We start from the raw sequence: 21,730 nt of genomic DNA on the forward strand, positions 1-21,730 counted from the left end.
AAAGTCAGCATCAGTGTGAAATTATGAATATCTATCCACACTGGGGGCCAAAGGATTTTAGTTGCATGCCCTGATTGAGGATAGATTGTGTTTAGCTCTGTTTAAGGTGTAGTATTATGTGTATCTTCAGGACCAATGGGTACACTTCGATGTCGAACGATACGAACTATACGTTCCGACTCCACTGTTGACTGTACCCGCTTTTCGTGTGCAATGCCAAGGTGAAGGGCATGTAGTGTTGTATTTTCTCATTGTGTGATGTGGTTTGGTGATGACTTGGCATGTACTGTCGTTGAAAAAAAATGTCTTGACCGTTACATACAACCTCTTCCAGTCACGATTCCTTGCTCAGGCCACTATAAGTTAATTATTAGATTCTCATCAAAATTTGTAACAGACAGGCAGGATTTTCACTTGTCTTGGACAATTAGACTGGTGGCTTTGTCAATCCTTGATGTTTGATTATCAAGGGACAATGGAAGGCTCACCAGTAGCAAGTTTCTATGTATGTAATGTTTTGGGTCAGTAATTGGCGTGAGGAGGGATTTTGGTATCGGGGCAGGCTTGGATGAAATATGTCTTGTAATTAATTCATAATTGCCTTAGCATTTTATTTTGTGACTTAGGAGAGGTTTTGGTGTGTTTTTTTAATAGCATTTCATTTTCACAGAATTGTCTTTATTGAAATACAGTCACAGGACCCTTGTGGAATGTATCACACTACAGATCTTAAAATTTATCCGAAACAATCATTGCATCTTCACGAAACAAGGGAGTTAACTGACTGTACAAATCCAGTTTCCACCCTTGCCGAGCTAGGCTGGAATGTCTGTGTTCGATCGTAGCACCACCAGTGGCTAGTACGAGTTATGTCCCTTCTATATCCCTCCTATTGACCAATCAGTTTCCAGTTCTCGTATCACATACATTTGCTTCAAACAAAATGGCATCACTCAGTGATTTATAATCAAGATCTATCTTGTAATAAAACAGGTCCAGTGATTTATAATCAAGATCTGTCTCGTAATAAAAACAGGCCCAGTGATTAATAATCAAGATCTATCTTGTAATAAAACCGGCCCAGTGATTTATAATCAAGATCTGTCTTGTAATAAAACAGGCCCAGTGATTTATAATCCAGATCTGTCTCGTAATAAAAACAGGCCCAGTGATTTATAATCAAGATCTGTCTTGTAATAAAACAGGCCCAGTGATTTATAATCCAGATCTGTCTTGTAATAAAACAGGCCCAGTGATTTATAATCCAGATCTGTCTTGTAATAAAACAGGCCCAGTGATTTATAATCCAGATCTGTCTCGTAATAAAACAGGCCCAGTGATTTATAATCAAGATCTGTCTTGTAATAAAACAGGCCCAGTGATTTATAATACAGATCTGTCTTGTAATAAAACAGGCCCAGTGATTTATAATCCAGATCTGTCTCGTAATAAAACAGGCCCAGTGATTTATAATCCAGATCTGTCTTGTAATAAAACAGGCCCAGTGATTTATAATCCAGATCTGTCTTGTAATAAAACACGCCTTTCTTCCTGAAGTGCATCAAATCACCTGAGCACATGAAAAGATTTGGAAAATATCTGTTGACATTAAGTTGTCAGTACACATGCTATGCAAATCCTGTAATTGACCGAAATCTGCACTGCAGTTTACAAACTGGAAGTCGATTTCGTTACATGATTTTGATTGGAATCTTTACTCCAGCCTAAATAATACTCAATAATTACAGCTTAGTTCAACAAGGGTGGAAACTGGATTTTTAGAGTAATTAAACTCCCTTGCCTAGGGAAGATGCAACCATTGGTACCATTTGTGAAAATGAAATTTGAAATTCCAATGTTTATAATAGCTAATGTTGTATCCTTTGCATACATGATCGATGCATTTTGAGTATTTATATTTTAGTTGTTTAATATGTCAAATTAATGATAATTGTTTAATGAGAAAAAGTGGATTTTGTGCTTTTCAAAACACTGTGTAGACTCTTTTCAAACCCGTGAACATTGTAATATACTACTGAAAATAAGTTAAGGATCACCCTATGCCATGCCCAGATTAACTATAGTAACATGAAAGAAACAGGTGATCCTTGACTTTATTTGAGTAGTATCTGATGCAATTTTGTAATGTTTTGATCAAGGATATATGCTCCATTCCATTGAGGACTTCTCAATTCTTTGGTAGAAGATCGATAATAACATCAGTTTTGAACACACTCCAATGCAAGTCTAAATATAATTTACTAACAGACAAACCAGAATATCGAACGATGCGTACAAGCATGGTGTTGATGATGTTGTTGTGGTGGAGCATGGTGTTGTTCTGGATGTTGTTAATTAATCATTACTTTGTTAAGCACTGTTCCTCAGATTAAATTGGAAAAAAGATTCATCAACATGGTTTGAGAGTCTTGCTCAATGCAATTCTGTTAATCAAATCATAAACCTGACATCTATTTTTACAATTATGTAAATAAGACATTTTGAATATGACAAAACCACTGGTGTTAAACAACTTAACAAACTGTATCCTAGGCAAGTATAATCATATAGCACATCTACTAGATCTAAAGGGGAGCTAGAGATCGTGGGGATCTAAAGGGGGGGCGAGAGATCGTGGGGATCTCTGCTGGTTGTTTCAGTAATCACATGTGAACCTGGCAGTGGATTTATCTAGGATTTTCCTGTGAGTAGCTAGGCAGGCAAATTAAGAAAACCTCATTCTGTTGGGGCCGTGTGGTAGCACAGTGGTTTAAGCGTTCACTCATCATGCCAAAGACCCCGGTTCGATTCCCCACATATGTGAAGCCCATTTCTGGTGTCCCCCGCCATTGATATTGCTGGAATATTGCTTAAAGTGGCATAAAACCATACTCACTCACTCACTCATTGTTCTGTGGAATGGGCCCTTGTTTCTAAAATTTGGAAATATATTAGCAATGAATCACTGTTTAAAACATTTAGCATACCACAAATGAGACATTTTTTGTCCTATTTGTGTTTTTTTACTGACATTGTGTTGCCCTCATATCAGCCACTGCGATATCCTAGGTAAATCCCGACTGTCAGTGCAACAATAATATGCTGAACAAAAAAAAGTTAGAGATCATGAATATTTGGGGAATATTTTTATGATATTGTGTGCGCACGACAAAAACATATCCCCCAAAAATTCATGATCCCCAATTGTTCTTGCTCAGTATAATATTATAAAGCCTAGATTTTATTTAATACACCCCATTTTAAAATTTCTCGCTCCGACTTTGGACAATTGTAAATGAAATAGAAACGAATGTTTGGCAACTGCAAGTTGTTCATCTTACACGACATTTGTGACGTCTTGATTGTGCGAAAATGTGCCGCGTATTTGTACACTTGGAACATGCTATATAGCTTGTTATACAATATCTGCCTCCCTTTCATGTTTGTGTATAATTATATGCATAGTTGTAGAAGATATTATTCATAATGTATATACATATATTAATATATAGTTTACCCTGGTAGTATAGCCATAACAATTAATTACTTGTCGTTTCAAATATTGATAAATTTTCAAGCAGTGTTGAGACAGGAACAGTAACCAACCAAATGAGAGCCCTGTTACCAAAGGGATCTTAGTGTTAAAGATGATGGTAACTCCCATACTCTATCATAGGCTTACGATAATCATAGTGCTAAGATGGCTTTGTGGAATGGAGCCTTGGGTGTATATAAATTACAAGCAAAGGGAGGGGCGGCCGGGTAGCCTTGTGGTTAAAGCGTTCGCTCTTCGCGCTGAAGACCCGGGTTCGATTCCCAACATGGGTACAATGTGTGGAGCCTATTTCTGGCGTCTCCCGCCGTGATATTGCTGGAATATTGCTAAAAGCGGCGTATACTTACTCACTCACTATAAGCAAAGGGTTTGGCAAATCAGTTTAATCTAGTGCACTGTTCAGTCTGTTAAGAAGAATATTTGCATATACCGTATTCAACGTAAATGATTTTTAACAGTTGTGATAAATTATGTACAGCGTGGGTTTGCTCACTAGCCAATATATTAACAAATATCGCCTTGGGCGCTTATTAGAGCAGGGCGCTTATTAGGCATACCGTATTCGACGTAATAAGCGCCCTGCTCTAATAAGCGCCCACGGCGATATTTGTTAATATATTGGTTAGTGAACTATCCCAATTAGCACCCCTTCCGATTGATCGATGAACACAAGACTTAATTATTCGTGTATAATAAGCACACATGTGTTATTTGCACCCTTAATTATGAGCAATTAAATTCTGGAAAATATATCTGTCATGTATAATACACACATACATTTTTTTGTATCATTTCAGGCTGTCAGCATAAACCACAAAATTTACAATCTTTTAACTGTGTTTTTTATGCTCACCAAAATTATATTCTAATAAGAGCCTCCTATTTCTAATTTTGAGAGCGCCTAGGCGCTTATTACGTTGAATATGGTATATCAACGTGTGTATTATTTTGCATACTTTTGTTGGCAAGACTGTGTTTGGTGCATCAAATAGTTGAATACAGTGTTGGTAAATGCAGGTGTTGCATTGCAGGGTGACTAGAGGTTTTCTGAATTATTGGAAGTCGGATAGGGGGGTGGTGGGGGGGTGGGGGGTGGATTGGAACATTTACTTTCCTTTGGTAAGATAGTCGAATGACTTGTAATTATTTGATGTGGCTGAACTCTTCCTTTGTTGAAGGACTGGTATCAAGATAAAAAGAAAAATATACACCTGGGGAAAAAGATAAGCACTGCTTACTGATAATAAATATTTCCATGTTAAATAGTCAGTTGTTGAGATCTTAAACATTTATCAAAATGAAATCAATGGAATAGCTTAATTACCGTACGTCCCCTGAGAAACATGACAATCAATTTTTTCTGGTACATTACTGATCTTATTATAGTAGTGTGGTCGGGTAGCCCAGTGGTTAAAGCGTTCGCTCGTCACGCCAAAGACCCGGGTTTGATTCCTGCCATGGGTACAATGTGTGAAGCCCATTTCTGGCGTCCCTTGCCGTGATATTGCTGGAACATTGCTAAAGGCGGCGTAAAATCAAACTCACTCACTCACTCACTATTATAGTAAACATAGCAGTGAAGAAAGGGATGTGGCTCTCCTAGTAACTGTTAGTAACCGTTTAGTTTCATGGATGTTTGAGGTTTGTTCTCTACCACTCAATCTCAACAACAAATTTAGTTTGTGTATGGTTTTAATAAGCGCCACCTTTGTCAATTTTCTAAACACCTGGGGCACTTATTAGATCAAATATGATATGTACTTATTTCAGAAAGATGGAAAATTTATTTGGGTATGATTTTAATAAACACTCTCTTTTAAATTTTCTAAACACCTGGAGCGTTTATTACGGTAAATATGGTATGTACTTTTTTCCGAAAGATGCATGGCGTCAAGATATATTAAAATGAAGAAGGGGTGTGCTTTACTTTTTTTCAGGTGTATATATAGAAAAGTAAAGTTAATACAAAGAGAATTCAAAATATTTTGCAAATTATTTATCGGAAACATTTTATTAGGTCCTGTTCATCCTTTGTTAGAACCCTTCACCAAACTGAGAGTGTAGTATTGGTCAGCATATTTGACTCACTGCAAATTCAAAGGAGAAGTTTCCATGCTTGTGTATAGCTTTAGTACAGCCGGCATGTTTTCTTGAGAGGACAACCAGGTCATATATAACCATAATGAAAATTTGGTTTTCAAAACAAGGGAATGCTTTTTGGGAGCAACCAACACAGAATTATATGTAACAAATCTTCACTGTTTTTCGCTGGTTCGTATTTTTTTCATAATTATTTTCCTATCGTGACCTTATAGTTACCCCACAGTCGAAGGCCACCATTAATAATACAGCTTTCCCTGGTCTAGTGACACAGTCTTTTGAAGATATTAATCTATAAACTTGACTAAATGTACATAAATGTCCGGTGGTTTGAGAGCTAAAATTTCATAATGTTTAATCCTAGATTAGTTGTCCTTCAAAGAAAAAACACACCAGTGTTTTTAAACCAGAAACATCATTCCGTTTCATCACGTTTGACCATGGACAGGATGTCGCCAGTCCCTTATACCATCCAATACCCAATTGGGATGAGATCCGTGAAGATCCGGGGTAGAATAGGTCTTCAGCAACCCATGCTTGCCGTAAAAGGTGACTATGCTTGTCGTAAAAGGCGACCAACGGGATCGAGTTGATGCATGTCATCAATCCCAATTGCGTTGATCGATGCTCATGATATCAATCACAGGATTGTCTGGTCCAGACTGGATTATTTACAGACCGCCGTCATATAGCTGGAATATTGCTGAGTGCGGCGATAAACAACAAACCAACCAAACTGGGATTCATCTAACTTCATGGCCAATGAATGGTTCTTCATTTACCATTAATGAGGAGATAATTTTCGCCAGACTTGACTCGAACAAAAGTTTACCGAAAGACATAATTCCTCGTAGTAAGCATGGAAACTCCTCCTTTAAGAAAGGTTTATGGAAAGGTTGACCAAGTATTTGAATGAAGCATGTAAATGTTTTCAGGTGGCCATTCAAGAAAATTTGGTGATTGCTCCACCATGGGACTACAGTCGAAAGTTCTCGAACCAGGTGGAATATGGTTATGTCTTGTATTCTCTGTAACCACAACTCTTGGAGAATATTGCCGAGTGTGGCGTTAAACAACAAACAAACAAACAAACAAACAAACAAACACACACACACAACTCTTGAAGATATACAAATAATTGTGTCGAAGTTTCAGATCAAAGAATGGGTGATAACCTACTTGAACCACACGGGTCACAAACGCGATGCATTTCACATGACAATGCAATCCTATGAACCATGGCCGCCTCCCAGCTCGTCTAAATCGGCCAAACCTGGGCATGTTGCATGTGCTTGTTCATTGCGAAGAGTAACAACTCTCCGAAACAATGGACATAGCACACCCTGGTGGTATAATTGTGTCTTTTTCCCAATAAGGATCCAGAAGGGGGAAAATTGTGACTAGTACCAAATACTGGTCACAAGAGTCAACTAGTAGGCATATGTGACCTGGTTGATTGGCTACCATGTATCAATGCCGTGGATGGTTGCTCAGAAAAATGCACTGGTTTATCCTTTATTTTGGTTTATTAAAAGCTGACATCATAATGCTGCGGCTTAAAATGACATTCACTCTTTTCAAATTTCAATACAAATGAAATATTGCCGTTAATTTTTCCAGTTTATCTCGCGAAGGTTAGAACAAGTCACATTTGTAATCCACCGCGTTCCCAGAGTTGTGGCTTACAGTGTTAATACAGGACACGTCATCGTGCTCACTTATTGTCATATCTGTTCCTTGCTATTTCTTGTCTATGCATTAAAGGATGAAGCACTATGTGTTAAGTATCATCAGTTTCAGCTGGTTGAAATTGCAAGCAACGTTCTGGCCTCCTGTCACATTTTTGTTTTTGTTTGCAATGCATGCTATAGCTTGTAGCTGAAGTAGACACATTTTGGTGTGTTTAGAGCCTGTCTGAATTAAACCACTATACCTATTAGACTATTAGATCACAATGCATGCCTCGCCAGTCGTCGAAGGGCCTGCTAATATTTGTCCAGAGTTAGATCCTTTAGATGTGTGAAAAACTTAAGTTTCGCGGTTCAAGTCCCAGATTGCCCCAATTATTTTTTCTAGGTTTGACAGCCCCATACCTATTCTCAGTGGTACTGAAATTAAAGCCTTGAAATCAAAGTTCTGCAGGCGCTATTATTTAATTCTGTATACTACGTTTCTTTTCAGTCAAAGCTATGTGGAGGACAGACTGTTTTATGTTTTCGTAATTTTTCTCCAGATTTGCTCCATTTTTCAAAATGAGCATTTAAATGCCTGTAAAAAAATAATTTTATCATGGGTGCAAACAATGAAACTGCCTCTCTGGAAAGGATGACCAAAAATAAATTGTGTTGTATTTTTTTTTTATCCTTACGTATTCCTTATAAAATGGTGTCCCTGTTTGTGGTGTCTGTAGTGGCTTTGTAGTAAGAACTAACAATATATTCATCAAAACTACCTGTGTATCGTGTATATTACATTGTTTCATGACAAGGTGTAGTCATGTGAGTATATGGTACAAATGTATATGTAGGACTTTCAAGCTGCTGTGCTTTTTTGAGACTTTTATACATGCATGATTGAAGAGGTGTTTTCACTGTTGTGTTCGTGCCCTCATGTGCTTCAGTGAGAGTTTTTCTTTAAGCTTGAGTCTATAAAACAAGTACAATTGTTGGGCGTGTTGTTTTAACCTGTTTCACATATGTGCAATATTTGTGTTTCATATTTCAGAGAGACACCATGTAAATTGATTTCAGGTGTGAGGATATTTTTAGCCTGTGCAGCATATTTTTCTTTTTATCTCGCCATGTTCTTTATTTGCTTCTGGAAAAACATAAGGGAACAAAAAATCATCATTTTTATTTCATTAAAACAAATTCTTCCATTTTCATGATTTTTCAATGGAACATGCATAACCGCGTCTCTTGGTAATATGGCCCTTTCGCCATTTTTCATATGCTTGTTTCTGTGAAACACATGCTTCCTTTACAACTGTTCCCTTATTTCTTCCCATGAGTATATATTGTTTGCAGATGGCGAGGAGACATCAGACAAATGGGTTGACTAAACTAAGAATTGTAAACAATTAAAATTGGGACATTTCAACATATTAACAATCTTATTTCAAATTGTTTTGATTGGATTTTTCAAAATTATTCTTCATATTTTGATTTAGAGGAACGGGAACAAATAAAATCTGTAATTAGGTTGAATTTCTGAAACCGTCTGTGCAAGCCAAATATTGGTTTCAATGTTACAACTCACTTGATTATAGATCAGAAATTTGCTGATGATTAATGTTCCCTTTAGGGATGGAAAGCAGATCCTTTACGTGCGTGTGTCATGTCAAGAGGTTACAGCGGGGAATAAGGGGTCCACTATGGCTCCTGAGAATGAATTATAACTGGGTTGGCTACCACTAAGAGATCAACCATTTGATATTGGGAGAGGGGGCACGGGTGGCCCAGTTGTCTAAAGCGCCGCGATTCGCTGTGCAGAGTTGCGTCCTATGGGCACGCCAGAAACCTATGATTTTGGGTTCGAATCCCAGTTCACCCCGATCATGTTTCTAGGTTTGTCAGCACCATACCCGTGCCTGTGGGTTTCACCGAAGTGGTAAACGTCTGACACCTGCATCACTTCGGGCTTTCCTCCCACATTAAGCTGACACGCTGTGATATAACTGGAATACTGTTAAAAGCTGTGTTAAACCCAACTCACTCACTCAAGATATTGGGAGAATGCACTGAGATTCTTTCAGCTATTTTTGTCTTTATATCAACTTACCAGAATATTCCTTAAACTGATCTTCCATAAACAAAATAATTGTTTGTCTCCAACAAAAATTCAATCTCACCCTTATTGGTCCTAAAAATATAAATATTTCTGTCTGATATTATTTTATCCCCTCCACTGTAAATCTATGGTTACAGATGAATGTTTCAGGTTATATTGTTTGTCAAACGAATAAGGTAGGTTTGCAATTTTCAGCTTGAACTTGTAATCATTATCTAGATAGCTACATTCAAATTTTTATTTGAAAAATGGCCATTACCATGACAGTAGTTGAAATGATTTTCATAAATAATATTCTGGTTTTGTAGGTTTCACTGACCATGACCTTGACAATGACCTTGACCATGACCTTGTCACCGAAACATGTTTGAAGTATACCTTACCCAATTCTGGCAATGTTTGGATTCTTATTTTTTTTGTGTGTGAAAAATGGCTATTGTAATGATTTCATTGGATTAATATCTTACTGATGAAAAGATAATGATTAATTATATCTGTAGTGGGTCACTGTGACCTACTTTTGAAGTATGTGTAATAATTGTTCTAGATGTCCAAAACCTATTTTTAATTTTGGACATATGGTTAGTTGGGTGTGGGGTAGTTGATCAGGGGGAGGGTTGTATTTCACAGACTTGTATCCTGAAACTGCCAGTATGTTGGACATGCTTAACCTTGACCTACTTTTATGTTTTGTATACATTTAACAATATGTACTTCAGTGATTTGACAAAACAAGATCTTTTGCCTCAAAATGTGACCATTGGTTATATGGCTTTTAGTAAAAGTAAGACCAATTATTATGTTTAGACTTTCTTGGACAATGTACCACTGAAGACAGCATAAACAGGGTTATCATAATTTGGGGCATTTTTGAGTTGTCCTGAAAAATGGCTTTGTATTTTCTCATTTCTAACAAGTAGGCAGTATGAAAGACAAATTCCATCAAATTACATATATTTGGATGATATATTAAAGATGTATTAAAACTGGTATTAAATAGAACAATTTATGAAATAATTTTTAATCTGAAGTGAGTGCTATGTAATATTGTGGTGCTCCCTTCACTTTATTGTATTCCATGATATGAACTATGAGGATATTTAATATTTAATATAAGAACATGGTTGTTAAGTTTAAGTGATGGACGTGGCTGCATCAGTTTTTGCATGTCGCATAAAACTAGATAACCAAATTTAATAAATAATTTGCATAACCCTTTATTTGCGTATGAATTACTCACAGTATTTGTATTCATGTATATTTTTTGCAGCCCAGTAACAAGCGTGTAGTTGATTTATTTCTCCTTTTGATTTATATACAAACCAATGACTGTTGCATATATTCATTTAAATATGCAAATAGTTCAGGTCGGCATTATACATCAGCTATTTATTGTAAGTGTTCCTCCCAAATTGATTATTTTGTTGCCATATAACTGTAGAATTGTTTATTTTCAGGTCCCATATAGATTTGCATGTTTACGCACTGTAATGTTTTTTTTCTTTGTTATGATATTCATGCAGATTTATGCGCATATTTAATTTGGTGATGTCATTGAAGGTTGATTAACTTTCTATACAGTTTGCAATGTACATGTAAAAAATAATTTAACTATTTCGTGTGCTATTTTAAATATTTCATGATTAGAAACCTAAAACACTTTATGAAGGTGTTAATTGGATATTCATATGTAGAACATTAATTGATGCTTTGTTTTTCTTGCGGCTCAGAACCCCAAGATAACGATAATGAACAACAATGACAGGTAGAGTTATCTCCCTTGGTTGTCAACACGTGTGATTTTCAGCGATCTGATTCATTAGTTCTTGTTAATTCAACATCCTTAGTTCAGTATTACCTCACACTATTAGTGGATGCACCATGTGGTTTTCAGCTTCAGCTTTTGTTTCCGCGGTTTAATGTAGCGACCTCTCTTCATTATCATTTGTTAAAGCCCTTTGAAGCATGAATTATCAGTCCTTGTTTCGTAATGCGCTCATTAATATGGCACAACGAATAGGTAAGTTTCATCTAACTTGTTATGTTAACAGCATGATTTCATGGTGAAATCACCTGGCAAGTATGAATCTTGTACGACTTGGGAAGAAAAATAACAGTGTCACCTTCTTTTGCAGGGCTAATGTTATAAATCTTCCACCGGTCTGGAAGGAGACATGTGTTGATGCGCCCTCTATGATAGTTTATGTTGTCTGGGCTTGACAACATGTACCACAGTTAGGCGTTTGTCCTCTTCGTTAATTCTTTACATTCATAGAAAAATAGCAGACAACAGAAAACAAACTTGGAATTACTCCCCCTAGATCTATTTCATTCAGAAAATATTGTAAATATCCGGAGAATCGCAACTTACATCATTAATTCGAGATACAAACTTGTGGTTGGTATGTTGCAAATGTTCGGCAGTTCTAGTGGGGAACATGCCAAAATGTACCTTACACTGAATGCACTCAGCAATATTCCAGCTATATGACGGCGGTCTGTAAATAATCGAGTCCGGACCAGACAATCCGGTGATTGATATCATGAGCATCGATCCACGCAATTGGGATAGATGACATGCATCAACCAAGTCAGCAAGCCTGACCACCTGATCCTGTTAGTCGCCTTTTACGACAAGCATGGTCACCTTCTATGGCAAGCATGGGTTGCTGAAGACCTATTCTACCCCGGAATCTTCACGGGTCACGACAGTTACGGGCTTTACGACAGGTTCCTTCAGAGTCATCTATCTCACTTCAGTGGGATCAACAATTGAACTGAAGGGACTTAACATGTCCCGTGGGAAGTACTGCCATACAATCTAGGCCATCTATTAGAATTTCCAAAATATCCTTTTGTTTAGTTTTTAGCAATATTCCAGCAATATCACGGCAGGGGACACCAGCAATGGGCTTCACACATTTTACCCATGACGGGATTCAAACCCGGGTCTTCAGTGTGACGAGCGAACGCTTTAACCACTAGGCTACCCGACTGCCCCTTTTAAATTTGGAATCAAGAACTTTTGTCAACATATTTTTCAAAGTATAGTCTGGAATGGAAGTCGCCAGTTTGAAACTAGTGCCATACAGCTTGAGAAAGTGGCGTACTGATTCTGACTTGGTGACTTGGCTGAAGGCATGCCAATGTGTAACCATGACAGTGTGGATTGTTGCTCACAATATAAATCACTTGATTTTCTGGTCCAGATTTACTGCCTGCTGTCATAATGGAATGTTATTATTACTAGTATTTCTTAGAACAGTTAATGGAATAATGGTTGATGGATGTCATCGTATCACAATTACATGGATCGATGCTCAAGATGTCAATCACTGGATTGTCTGGTCCAGACTCAATTATTTACAGACTGCCGTCATATAGCTGGGATATTGCTGAGTGTGGCTTTAAACAACAAACAAACAAACCCCTTCAGTAAGTTGTATTCCATCTCATGAACTATGAGGATATTTTTAAATTTAATTAAAGAACATGGGTATTTTTACTTTAAAATGTATTTTTAATGTATTTTCCTCACAAGGTAATAGTAGTTACCAGGACAGTCCATCTTTTAAGATAATTGATATATCAGCTTTGAATGAGAACAATTTGACCGTAAATATCATGATCCATGTCCTTTATGGTTTTCTCTTACGATGCTATTGTGGGATGACTCTTCCTGTGTTGAGTACAGTGAGGCAATTGTATTGCACATTAATTGAATAGGCAGCCTCATTCAGGACATTAGGCAGCCAGAAAGCCATCAATATGGTTCAGTAGGTGCCTAAACATGTTACACAGGAATTACCAGCTGATACCAATCCATGTTAAGATATCATCAAATAGGCGTAAAAGCTGAAGTTTGAAATAATATTTCAGAGATCTGTAGACATTTTTTAACTGATAATCTTGTTTGTTTGTATAGGATCAGGTTTGGATGAGTTAGATCTATGACAGGTTTGGATGAGTTAGATCTATGACAGGTTTGGATGAGTTAGATCTATGACAGGTTTGGATGAGTTAGATCTGTGACAGGTTTGGTCACTTGGGTGTATTTGAGAGCAGATGCGTGCGTGCGTGTTGTTAAGCACCACAGTCGGCAATATTCCACGTACATAAGACACTGATAATTTAAATCAAAATTGTTCTCTGGACATGCTAGACTTCCTGAGAGAACAGTATTTGTGTGCAAAGTCAATATGTGTAATTGAATATTGTGGACATTTTGAGCATTTGAATCGATATTCATGTTTCTTATTCCTAAAAAAATATCAATAGTGATTCCCTTTGATGTATATTGTTTTCAAACAGTAAAAAACTCATTGTTCAATAACTGCGACAAGTCAATTTCCCTATTTTTTTTAACACTACTCAATTTTTCTCTCTTTGACACCTCAGTTCAACCCTATAGCATGGAAAGATAGGACTGTTCTTGTGTGTCAGGTGATGCCGACATTCAGAGTAAGGCAAGTCTTTGATCCGTCTAAGTTCCATATGTTGAAGGGTTCCGTACCACGAAAAGATTCCATTTTGAGCTGACTTTGTCAACAAATCTAACTCCCCACTGACAGAGAAAACACAAAGAGTCACTCAAATATCCCCCGTAGGAGGGCTTCGCACCCAGCTGTATTTTTCTATTCACTTCCATCCAGTGTGATGGTTTATCATCGGTAGCCAAGCTATTGTTTTCATGTTCTTGAAAGTGAAGAGATGTGTTTTGGCCATCTGTTAGTTGTCCATAAACAGTGTTCTCTTGATTTGTTGGTCTGTGTGTCTTCATGGTAGTGATGAGTCAGGTTTGACAGGGCTGATGCCTTTGTTTGTTTTGGACCATTAATCAAATATTGTTGTTTTGACTGGTAATTGTCATAGCAAGGTTTGTTGTGTTGTTGATTTATGAAGATCTATCAATTTTTGTATTTCAAGACAGAATGTTTCGCAATACCTAACACAGTCAGGGTGACCTCTTGGTCAACTGCCAGAATTGATTTGGAATTCAATTTGAGCATTTCAGACCAATGTTTTCCTCTTTATTTTTCATAAAAAATTGAAAACTATCCTCAAGAAATAAATAAATAGTAGCACACCTTTATGTTTGTAGTAGTTTTATCTTTTTGTAAATAAGATATTTTTACTTTGGATGCCCGTGAAGATCCGGGGTAGAATAGCAGCCATAGCAACCGTAAAAGGTGACTATGCTTGTCGTAAGAGGCGACTAACTCGGGTGGTCAGACTCGCTGACTTGGTTGATGAATGTCATCGATCCCAATTGCGTGGATTGATGCTCATGATGTCAATCACTGGATTGTCCAGTCCAGACTCTGTTATTTACAGACCGCCGTCATGTAGCTGGAATATTGCTGAGCAAAGTGTAAAACAACAAACAAACAAAAAAGAAGCAAAAACGCAGCATGAAAGAGGATTGGTAATGTAGACTAGACCAGGTATGGGTAACTCGGGTACTCTGGTCGGGTGGGTCCTGAGTAGGACCCGGGGACCCACAGGAGAACCCGGACCCATGGTTAGTCATGTGATATATATTTTTTATACTGACAATAAAATTCCATGGTAACGTTAAGTACAATTCGCTAATGTTCGCATTTCGTTCTGACTATGCACATATTCATTCTGATTTTTATGTGTTTGAGTAAAGACAAAGTCTCAATCAACTTCAGTGTATCTAAATACTTTTTGCCTGGGCTCCAGTAAAAATGTCCCAACTGAACGTTTTGTACCAACTTGAGACCTACACTGGATACCCAGAAGGGTCGGGTAAGAGCAGGTCGGGTACCCGGGTTGAAATTTTAGACTTGTCCCCGCCTTACCTTCATCGTGTTTGAAATGTGTATATTGAGCTGTATTGCCATCTAGTGAATGAGTTTCATTCCAAGGGACATAACACAAAAGTTAAAGAGACTACTAAGTTAAACATGTTCAAGTTTGTAACACTGATTGTGCACCAGCTTGTTGAAAGGTAAGGCAGTTTCTGGGTGTGTTTCCTATTTCCCTGCATGCTTTATATAATTGGCTGCAATGTTGATTGCTCCCACCCATTCTGTATGTGTGTTGCTATGGTAACGTGGCCCTCCTGTTGCAGAGCTCCATGCAGGGGAGGTGAAGGATGCACCGAGAGAGTTACAACAACCCAAAACACCGTCTTAGCTCCCCGCACTGTCTGCAAAACACTGTCTTGGCTTCAAAGGTGTCTCTTCGATTGGCAGTATGATTGTCTGTCTGTCTGTCTGTCTGTCTGTCTGTACTTGTCCGTCGACCAGCCAGTGTAATATACCTCCCATAGCCACTGCATGCTATTCTACTGACAATATTTTGTGTTCTGGGGCCTGGGTGTTTGGGGGTTTCTTTAAATCATATTTTCCCACAAATATTCTGAAAATATTTTTGACTCCAGTTTTACTCACAAAACATAATTGTTTGTTGGACTTCCTGAAATCAAATCTGTTGTGAAAAAAGAAATTCTTCAACTCCTCTAGGAGAAAAAAAAAGTATGTCTTCAAGCAATGATGGACAAAATATTCTCTGACAAACACACAAGGCACCTGAAGAATATTTAAATAGTCGTCCCCTTATCAGTCTCCTTATTCTATGTCTGTCTCTATAGCTGTACCATGTCTGCTAATCGTCTGCACCAGCCTATTTCGAAATAACCAACTCTATTCAACTCATCTCCAGGCCCACATGGAGTTGGTCAGTAAATCGTCTGAACGTCTGCAATGTCACCTTTATCTGTTTCCTTGACCTCTGTCAAATCCATTTGCTATCTGTTGTCTGCTGATTGCCTTCATATGTGTATGATTACCTGCATGCCTGTCTGTCCTTTCAACAATGGTGAAAATGTGTATCATTGTAACAAGTAATCATTCATTCATCCCAACAGAATATAAAAAAGGTTTTACTTCATGACAATTTCAGATCTTTGTCCTTTTGGGAGATCAAATTACCATTTATATATTTTATTTTATTTTATGTGATGCACAGATCTTTCTAAAGAAGACATTGAGGATATGTTGGAGATGAGAAGATCAACATAGGAAATTGGTTTCAGCCATTTCATGCTAATGCCAGAATATTTTACTGTTATATTAGGGTGGTGGGTTACCAAACTGAGTACCCCAAGCTTGTCTCCCTGAGGGGACAGCAGGGCAGAAGAGGTCCCAAGTACCTCAAGCTTATCTCTAAGATCAGAGTCCAGGACAGAATAGGTCCCCAGTACCCCAAGCTTATCTCTAAGATCAGAGTCCAGGACAGAATAGGTCCCCAGTACCCCATGCTTGTCTCTAAGATCAGAGTCCAGGACAGAATAGGTCCCCAGTACCTCATGCTTGTCTCTAAGATCACAGTCCAGGACAGAATAGGTCACCAGCACCTCATGCTTGTCTCTAAGATCACAGTCCAGGACAGAATAGGTCCCCAGTACCTCATGCTTGTCCCTAAGATCACAGTCCAGGACAGAATAGGTCCCCAGTACCCCAAGCTTATCTCTAAGATCACAGTCCAGGACAGAATAGGTCACCAGTACCTCATGCTTGTCTCTAAGATCACAGTCCAGGACAGAATAGGTCCCCAGTACCTCATGCTTGTCTCTAAGATCACAGTCCAGGACAGAATAAGTCCCCAGTACCTCATGCTTGTCTCTAAGATCACAGTCCAGGACAGAATAGGTCACCAGTACCTCATGCTTGTCTCTAAGCTCACAGTCCAGGACAGAATAGGTCCCCAGTACCCCAAGCTTATCTCTAAGATCACAGTCCAGGACAGAATAGGTCACCAGCACCTCAAGCTTATCTCTAAGATCACAGTCCAGGACAGAATAGGTCACCAGCACCTCAAGCTTGTCTCTAAGATCAGAGTCCAGGACAGAATAGGTCACCAGTACCTCATGCTTGTCTCTAAGATCACAGTCCAGGACAGAATAGGTCACCAGCACCTCAAGCTTGTCTCTAAGATCAGAGTCCAGGACAGAATAGGTCCCCAGTACCTCATGCTTGTCTCTAAGATCACAGTCCAGGACAGAATAGGTCCCCAGTACCCAATGCTCGTTTACTGTTATGTCAGGGCGGTGGGTTATCAAACTGAATACCCCAAGCTTGTCTCCCTGTGGGGACAGCAGGGCAGAAGAGGTCCCCAGTACCTCATGCTTGTCTCTATGATCGGAGTCCAGGACAGAATAGGTCCCCAGTACCCCATGCTTGTCTCTAAGATCAGAGTCCAGGACAGAATAGGTCCCCAGTACCCCATGCTTGTCTCTATGATCGGAGTCCAGGACAGAATAAGTCCCCAGTACCCCATGCTTGTCTCTAAGATCACAGTCCAGGACAGAATAGTCCCCAGTACCCCATGCTTGTCTCTATGATCGGAGTCCAGGATGAAAAAGCCCCCATTCTCTATGATTGGAGTCAAGGAATGAATAGGTCCACTGTGCCTCTGGATCTATTCCCGTGGATCTTGTGATCTCAAATTACCTGCACTAGATGTTCAGTAACATTTTTACCAACGAATCAAACGTCAAGATGAGGAAACGAAATGGGTAAACTCACCATCACCAGTTTTAATGGCCATGAAGACATCCTTCCCATCTAAAAGTTTATTGAGGGCTTTCTGTTGCATGTCAGTCAATTGAATTTCTCATAACATATCATAATCAATGGGACTGGCCACCATGTTGTTGATATTGCAGACCATTAAGGCTGGCTTGTAACTCGAATTCAGAGACCGCCTCCGTGGTCTTGTGGTAGAGCGTCCGCCTGGAAAGCGGAAGGTCTGGGGTTCGATCCCCGGCCGAGTCATACCAAAAGATGTTAAAAGATGGTACTTGTTGTTACCCTGTCTGGCACTCAGCATTAAGGGGCTAAAACAAGGACTGGTCGGCTCAGAGTCAGTATACTGTGTTTGACTGGGGTATTCATGTGAAATGCGGCATGGTATCTCAGTGAGCTAGCACTATTAATCGGCATCAGTCCGGACTAGTACAAGCAGCCACACAAACACACACACGTACATGCACGTCGCTATATAAGTGCAATAATCTTGGATGCGACGTTAAACCCCATTTCACATCACCTCACCTCGAATTCAGATTGGTCCATTAGACTGAGTAGCACAGCAAATCAAATTGGCTGATTAAAATCAGGGAAAGGTCATTCAAGATCACGAGAACCATGGGATTGGCTCCAGGGGTGAGTGTAGGTTTACCGAAATGTGAAATGCGAGCCTTGGTGATACAGAGAGTTGTCTAATGCCAGCTAACAAGGACCTGATGGCTATGATGTGTGACCTTATTGATAGTCATCAACAGCTTGCTTGTTGTCAATTACACCGGTGAAGATCCATGGTAGAATACGTCTTCAGCAACCCATGCTTGCCATAAAAGTTGACAATATTTGTTGTAAGAAGCAGATAGGAGGATCAGGTGGTCAGGCTCGCTGACATGGTTATGCTTGTCATCGTACCAAAATTTCATAAATCAAAGCTCATGATGTCAATCACTGGATTGTCTGGTCTAGAGTTGATTATTTACAGACTGTCGTCATATAGCTGAGTACAGCCTTAAACAACAAACAAACAAAACAATTGTATCAACCACTGGTTTGTGTAGCCTTTATTATTTACAGAATATAATATATACTGCTCAAAAGAAGTTCAGGACCACCCGATTCTTCCATATGACTGTAGTCATGACCGATTACTACAGTAGTATGAAAGAATCAAGTGGTCCTTAACTTCTTTTGGGTAGACCCGTGAAGATCCGGGGTAGAATAGGTCTTCAGCAACCCATGCTTGCTGTAAAAGGCGACTATGCTTGTCGTAAGAGGCGACTAACTGGATCAGGTGGTCAGGCTCGCGGACTTGGTTGATGCATGTCATCGATCCCAATTGCGTGGATCGATGTTCATGATGTCAATAACTGGATTGTCTGGTCCAGACTTAATTATTTACAGACCGCCGTCATATAGCTGGAATATTGCTGAGTGCGGTGTTCAACAACAAACAAACAAAATCTTTTGAGTAGTATACCTAGAGTATTACTGACTAGCATAAAACAGCATCCACTCACTCACTCACTCACTCACTCACTCACTCCATGTGAACAAATTCCGACAACCCAGACATCCATCAGCACATCAGCGTCTAATGTCAGTTTATGAGAGAGAGTCCCTCTTTCGTTCATCACTCTAAGAAGTGTGGAGAGGATGCAGTAACAGCAATTCCCAGCCAAATTCATAACACATTTTCCTTGTAGATCCTAAAGTGTTTTTTGATTGGTTGAAAATCTTGCCTACTTGACACTTAGCTGCCTCAAAATCACCACCACTCAGAGACATGTATTTGACAGAAAGCCATGCGGTTTATTGCATTTACGTGATGTAGTCGCAGTCTGAATATTCCAAACTGTTTTTCTTCTCATAAAGATTTTTGACAAATTTCCAAATTATCATTGTTCCCCTAATTAAGTCCTGTGCAAGGACACAGTTCATAATTATCAAATTATATGAGAAAAGATACAGCAGTCAGAAGATTCTACTAATGCACGTACAGATATGATAAATGTCTTTCTGGTTATTGCGTGTGTGTTCCTAATGTATTTTCAAGATTTACGAATGTCTTCGTCAACTACATCACTGATGAGTGAGATGAGGACCCATCTGGAATTGGAATGATAAGTGTGTTTTTAATATTTTGGGGTGATCAGCATCACAGACCTTTAATTACTTTTTTTTCTAATTTATTTTTACATTAATAAAAACAAATGGAAATAGTCAGGTTTTGAGATGAATGGAGAATATTAGAGGTTAAAATGTGGAATTTGTCAGAAAACAAATGTCATAGAAACTATTAATTTGTATTTTTATTTCTGTGTCTCCTGTTACAAATAAAACTAACGACCCAGGGCAATGTTGAATCCAAAAGCTAATAGTGTACATGTAGCCAAAATAATGCCTATTATGGAGAGGTGGGGGCAGCCGGGTAGCCTAGTGGTTAAAGTGTTCGCTCGTCACGCCCAAGACCCGGGTTCGATTCCCGACATGGGTACAACGTGTGAAGCCCATTTCCTGGTGTCCCCCACCGTGATATTGCTGGAATATTGCTGAAAGTGGCGTTAAACAGTACTCACTCACTATTATGTAGAGCGTTGGTTGGTTGGTTGGTTGATTTTTCCACACTCAGCAATATTCCAGCCATATGGCGACGGTCTGTAATTAATCTACTCAATTGGGATACAATCATGTGCATGAACCAAGAAAGCAAGTCTGACCACCAGATCCTGTTGTGTACCTCTTACAACAAGCAGGGGTTGCTGAAGACAAATTCTAACCCAGATCATCACAGTTGCCCATTATGTAGAGCCAGGATTGAGTTAAAATGTGTGTGTCTATGAATGATGGTATGTGCCAGTGTGTACAGTGCACAGGTCACAAATCAAGTTAAGCAGGGACAGTTGCCAGGGTGTTGGATGGGTGACACGTTTGGCAGCATGACTATTGAGAGTTTCTAAGGCTTTGGTCCTGCCCCTCACTGAAGCACATGGAACACATGGTGTCTCCAAAGGCAGATGACTCTTGAGAGTTTCTAAGGCTTCGGTCCTGCCCCACACTGAAGCACATGGAACACATGGTGTCTCCAAAGGCAGGTGACTCTTGAGAGTTTCTAAGGCTTTGGTCCTGCCCCACACTGAAGCACATGGAACACATGGTGTCTCCAAAGGCAGATGACTCTTGAGAGTTTCTAAGGCTTCGGTCCTGCCCCACACTGAAGCACATGGAACACATGGTGTCTCCAAAGGCAGATGACTCTTGAGAGTTTCTAAGGCTTCGGTCCTGCCCCACACTGAAGCACATGGAACACATGGTGTCTCCAAAGGCAGCATGACTCTTGAGAGTTTCTAAGGCTTCGGTCCTGCCCCACACTGAAGCACATGGAACACATGCTGTCTCCAAAGGCAGGTGACTCTTGAGAGTTTCTAAGGCTTCGGTCCTGCCCCACACTGAAGCACATGGAACACATGGTGTCTCCAAAGGCAGGTGACTCTTGAGAGTTTCTAAGGCTTCGGTCCTGCCCCCACACTGAAGCACATGGAACACATGGTGTCTCCAAAGGCAGGTGACTCTTGAGAGTTTCTAAGGCTTTGGTCCTGCCCCACACTGAAGCACATGGAACACATGGTGTCTCCAAAGGCAGCATGACTCTTGAGAGTTTCTAAGGCTTTGGTCCTGCCCCACACTGAAGCACATGGAACACATGGTGTCTCCAAAGGCAGCATGACTCTTG

The 21,730-nt window shown here is 39.3% G+C and overlaps 1 protein-coding gene across 7 annotated transcripts in view; it reads left to right on the top strand.

The window, feature by feature from the left end:
* LOC139464984 (melatonin receptor type 1C-like) overlaps positions 1 to 21,730 on the top strand; it is a 182,619-nt gene that overhangs the window by 152,266 nt on the left and 8,623 nt on the right. For 5 of the 7 annotated variants that reach the window (XM_071246635.1, XM_071246634.1, XM_071246637.1 and 2 more), the window contains one exon: positions 6,592 to 6,657. The exons of 1 other annotated variant lie outside the window; for it this stretch is intronic. In XM_071246635.1, the coding sequence (XP_071102736.1) occupies positions 6,592 to 6,657 (66 nt within the window). Of the gene's footprint in view, positions 1 to 6,591; positions 6,658 to 11,175; positions 11,211 to 21,730 lie in introns of all 7 variants that reach the window. One more of the 7 variants, XM_071246640.1, reaches the window with a different exon arrangement.

Source organism: Haliotis cracherodii, unplaced genomic scaffold (assembly GCF_022045235.1).
Source record: "Haliotis cracherodii isolate W230 unplaced genomic scaffold, xgHalCrac1.p SCAF_17, whole genome shotgun sequence".
Classification (NCBI taxonomy): Eukaryota; Metazoa; Mollusca; class Gastropoda; order Lepetellida; family Haliotidae; genus Haliotis; species Haliotis cracherodii.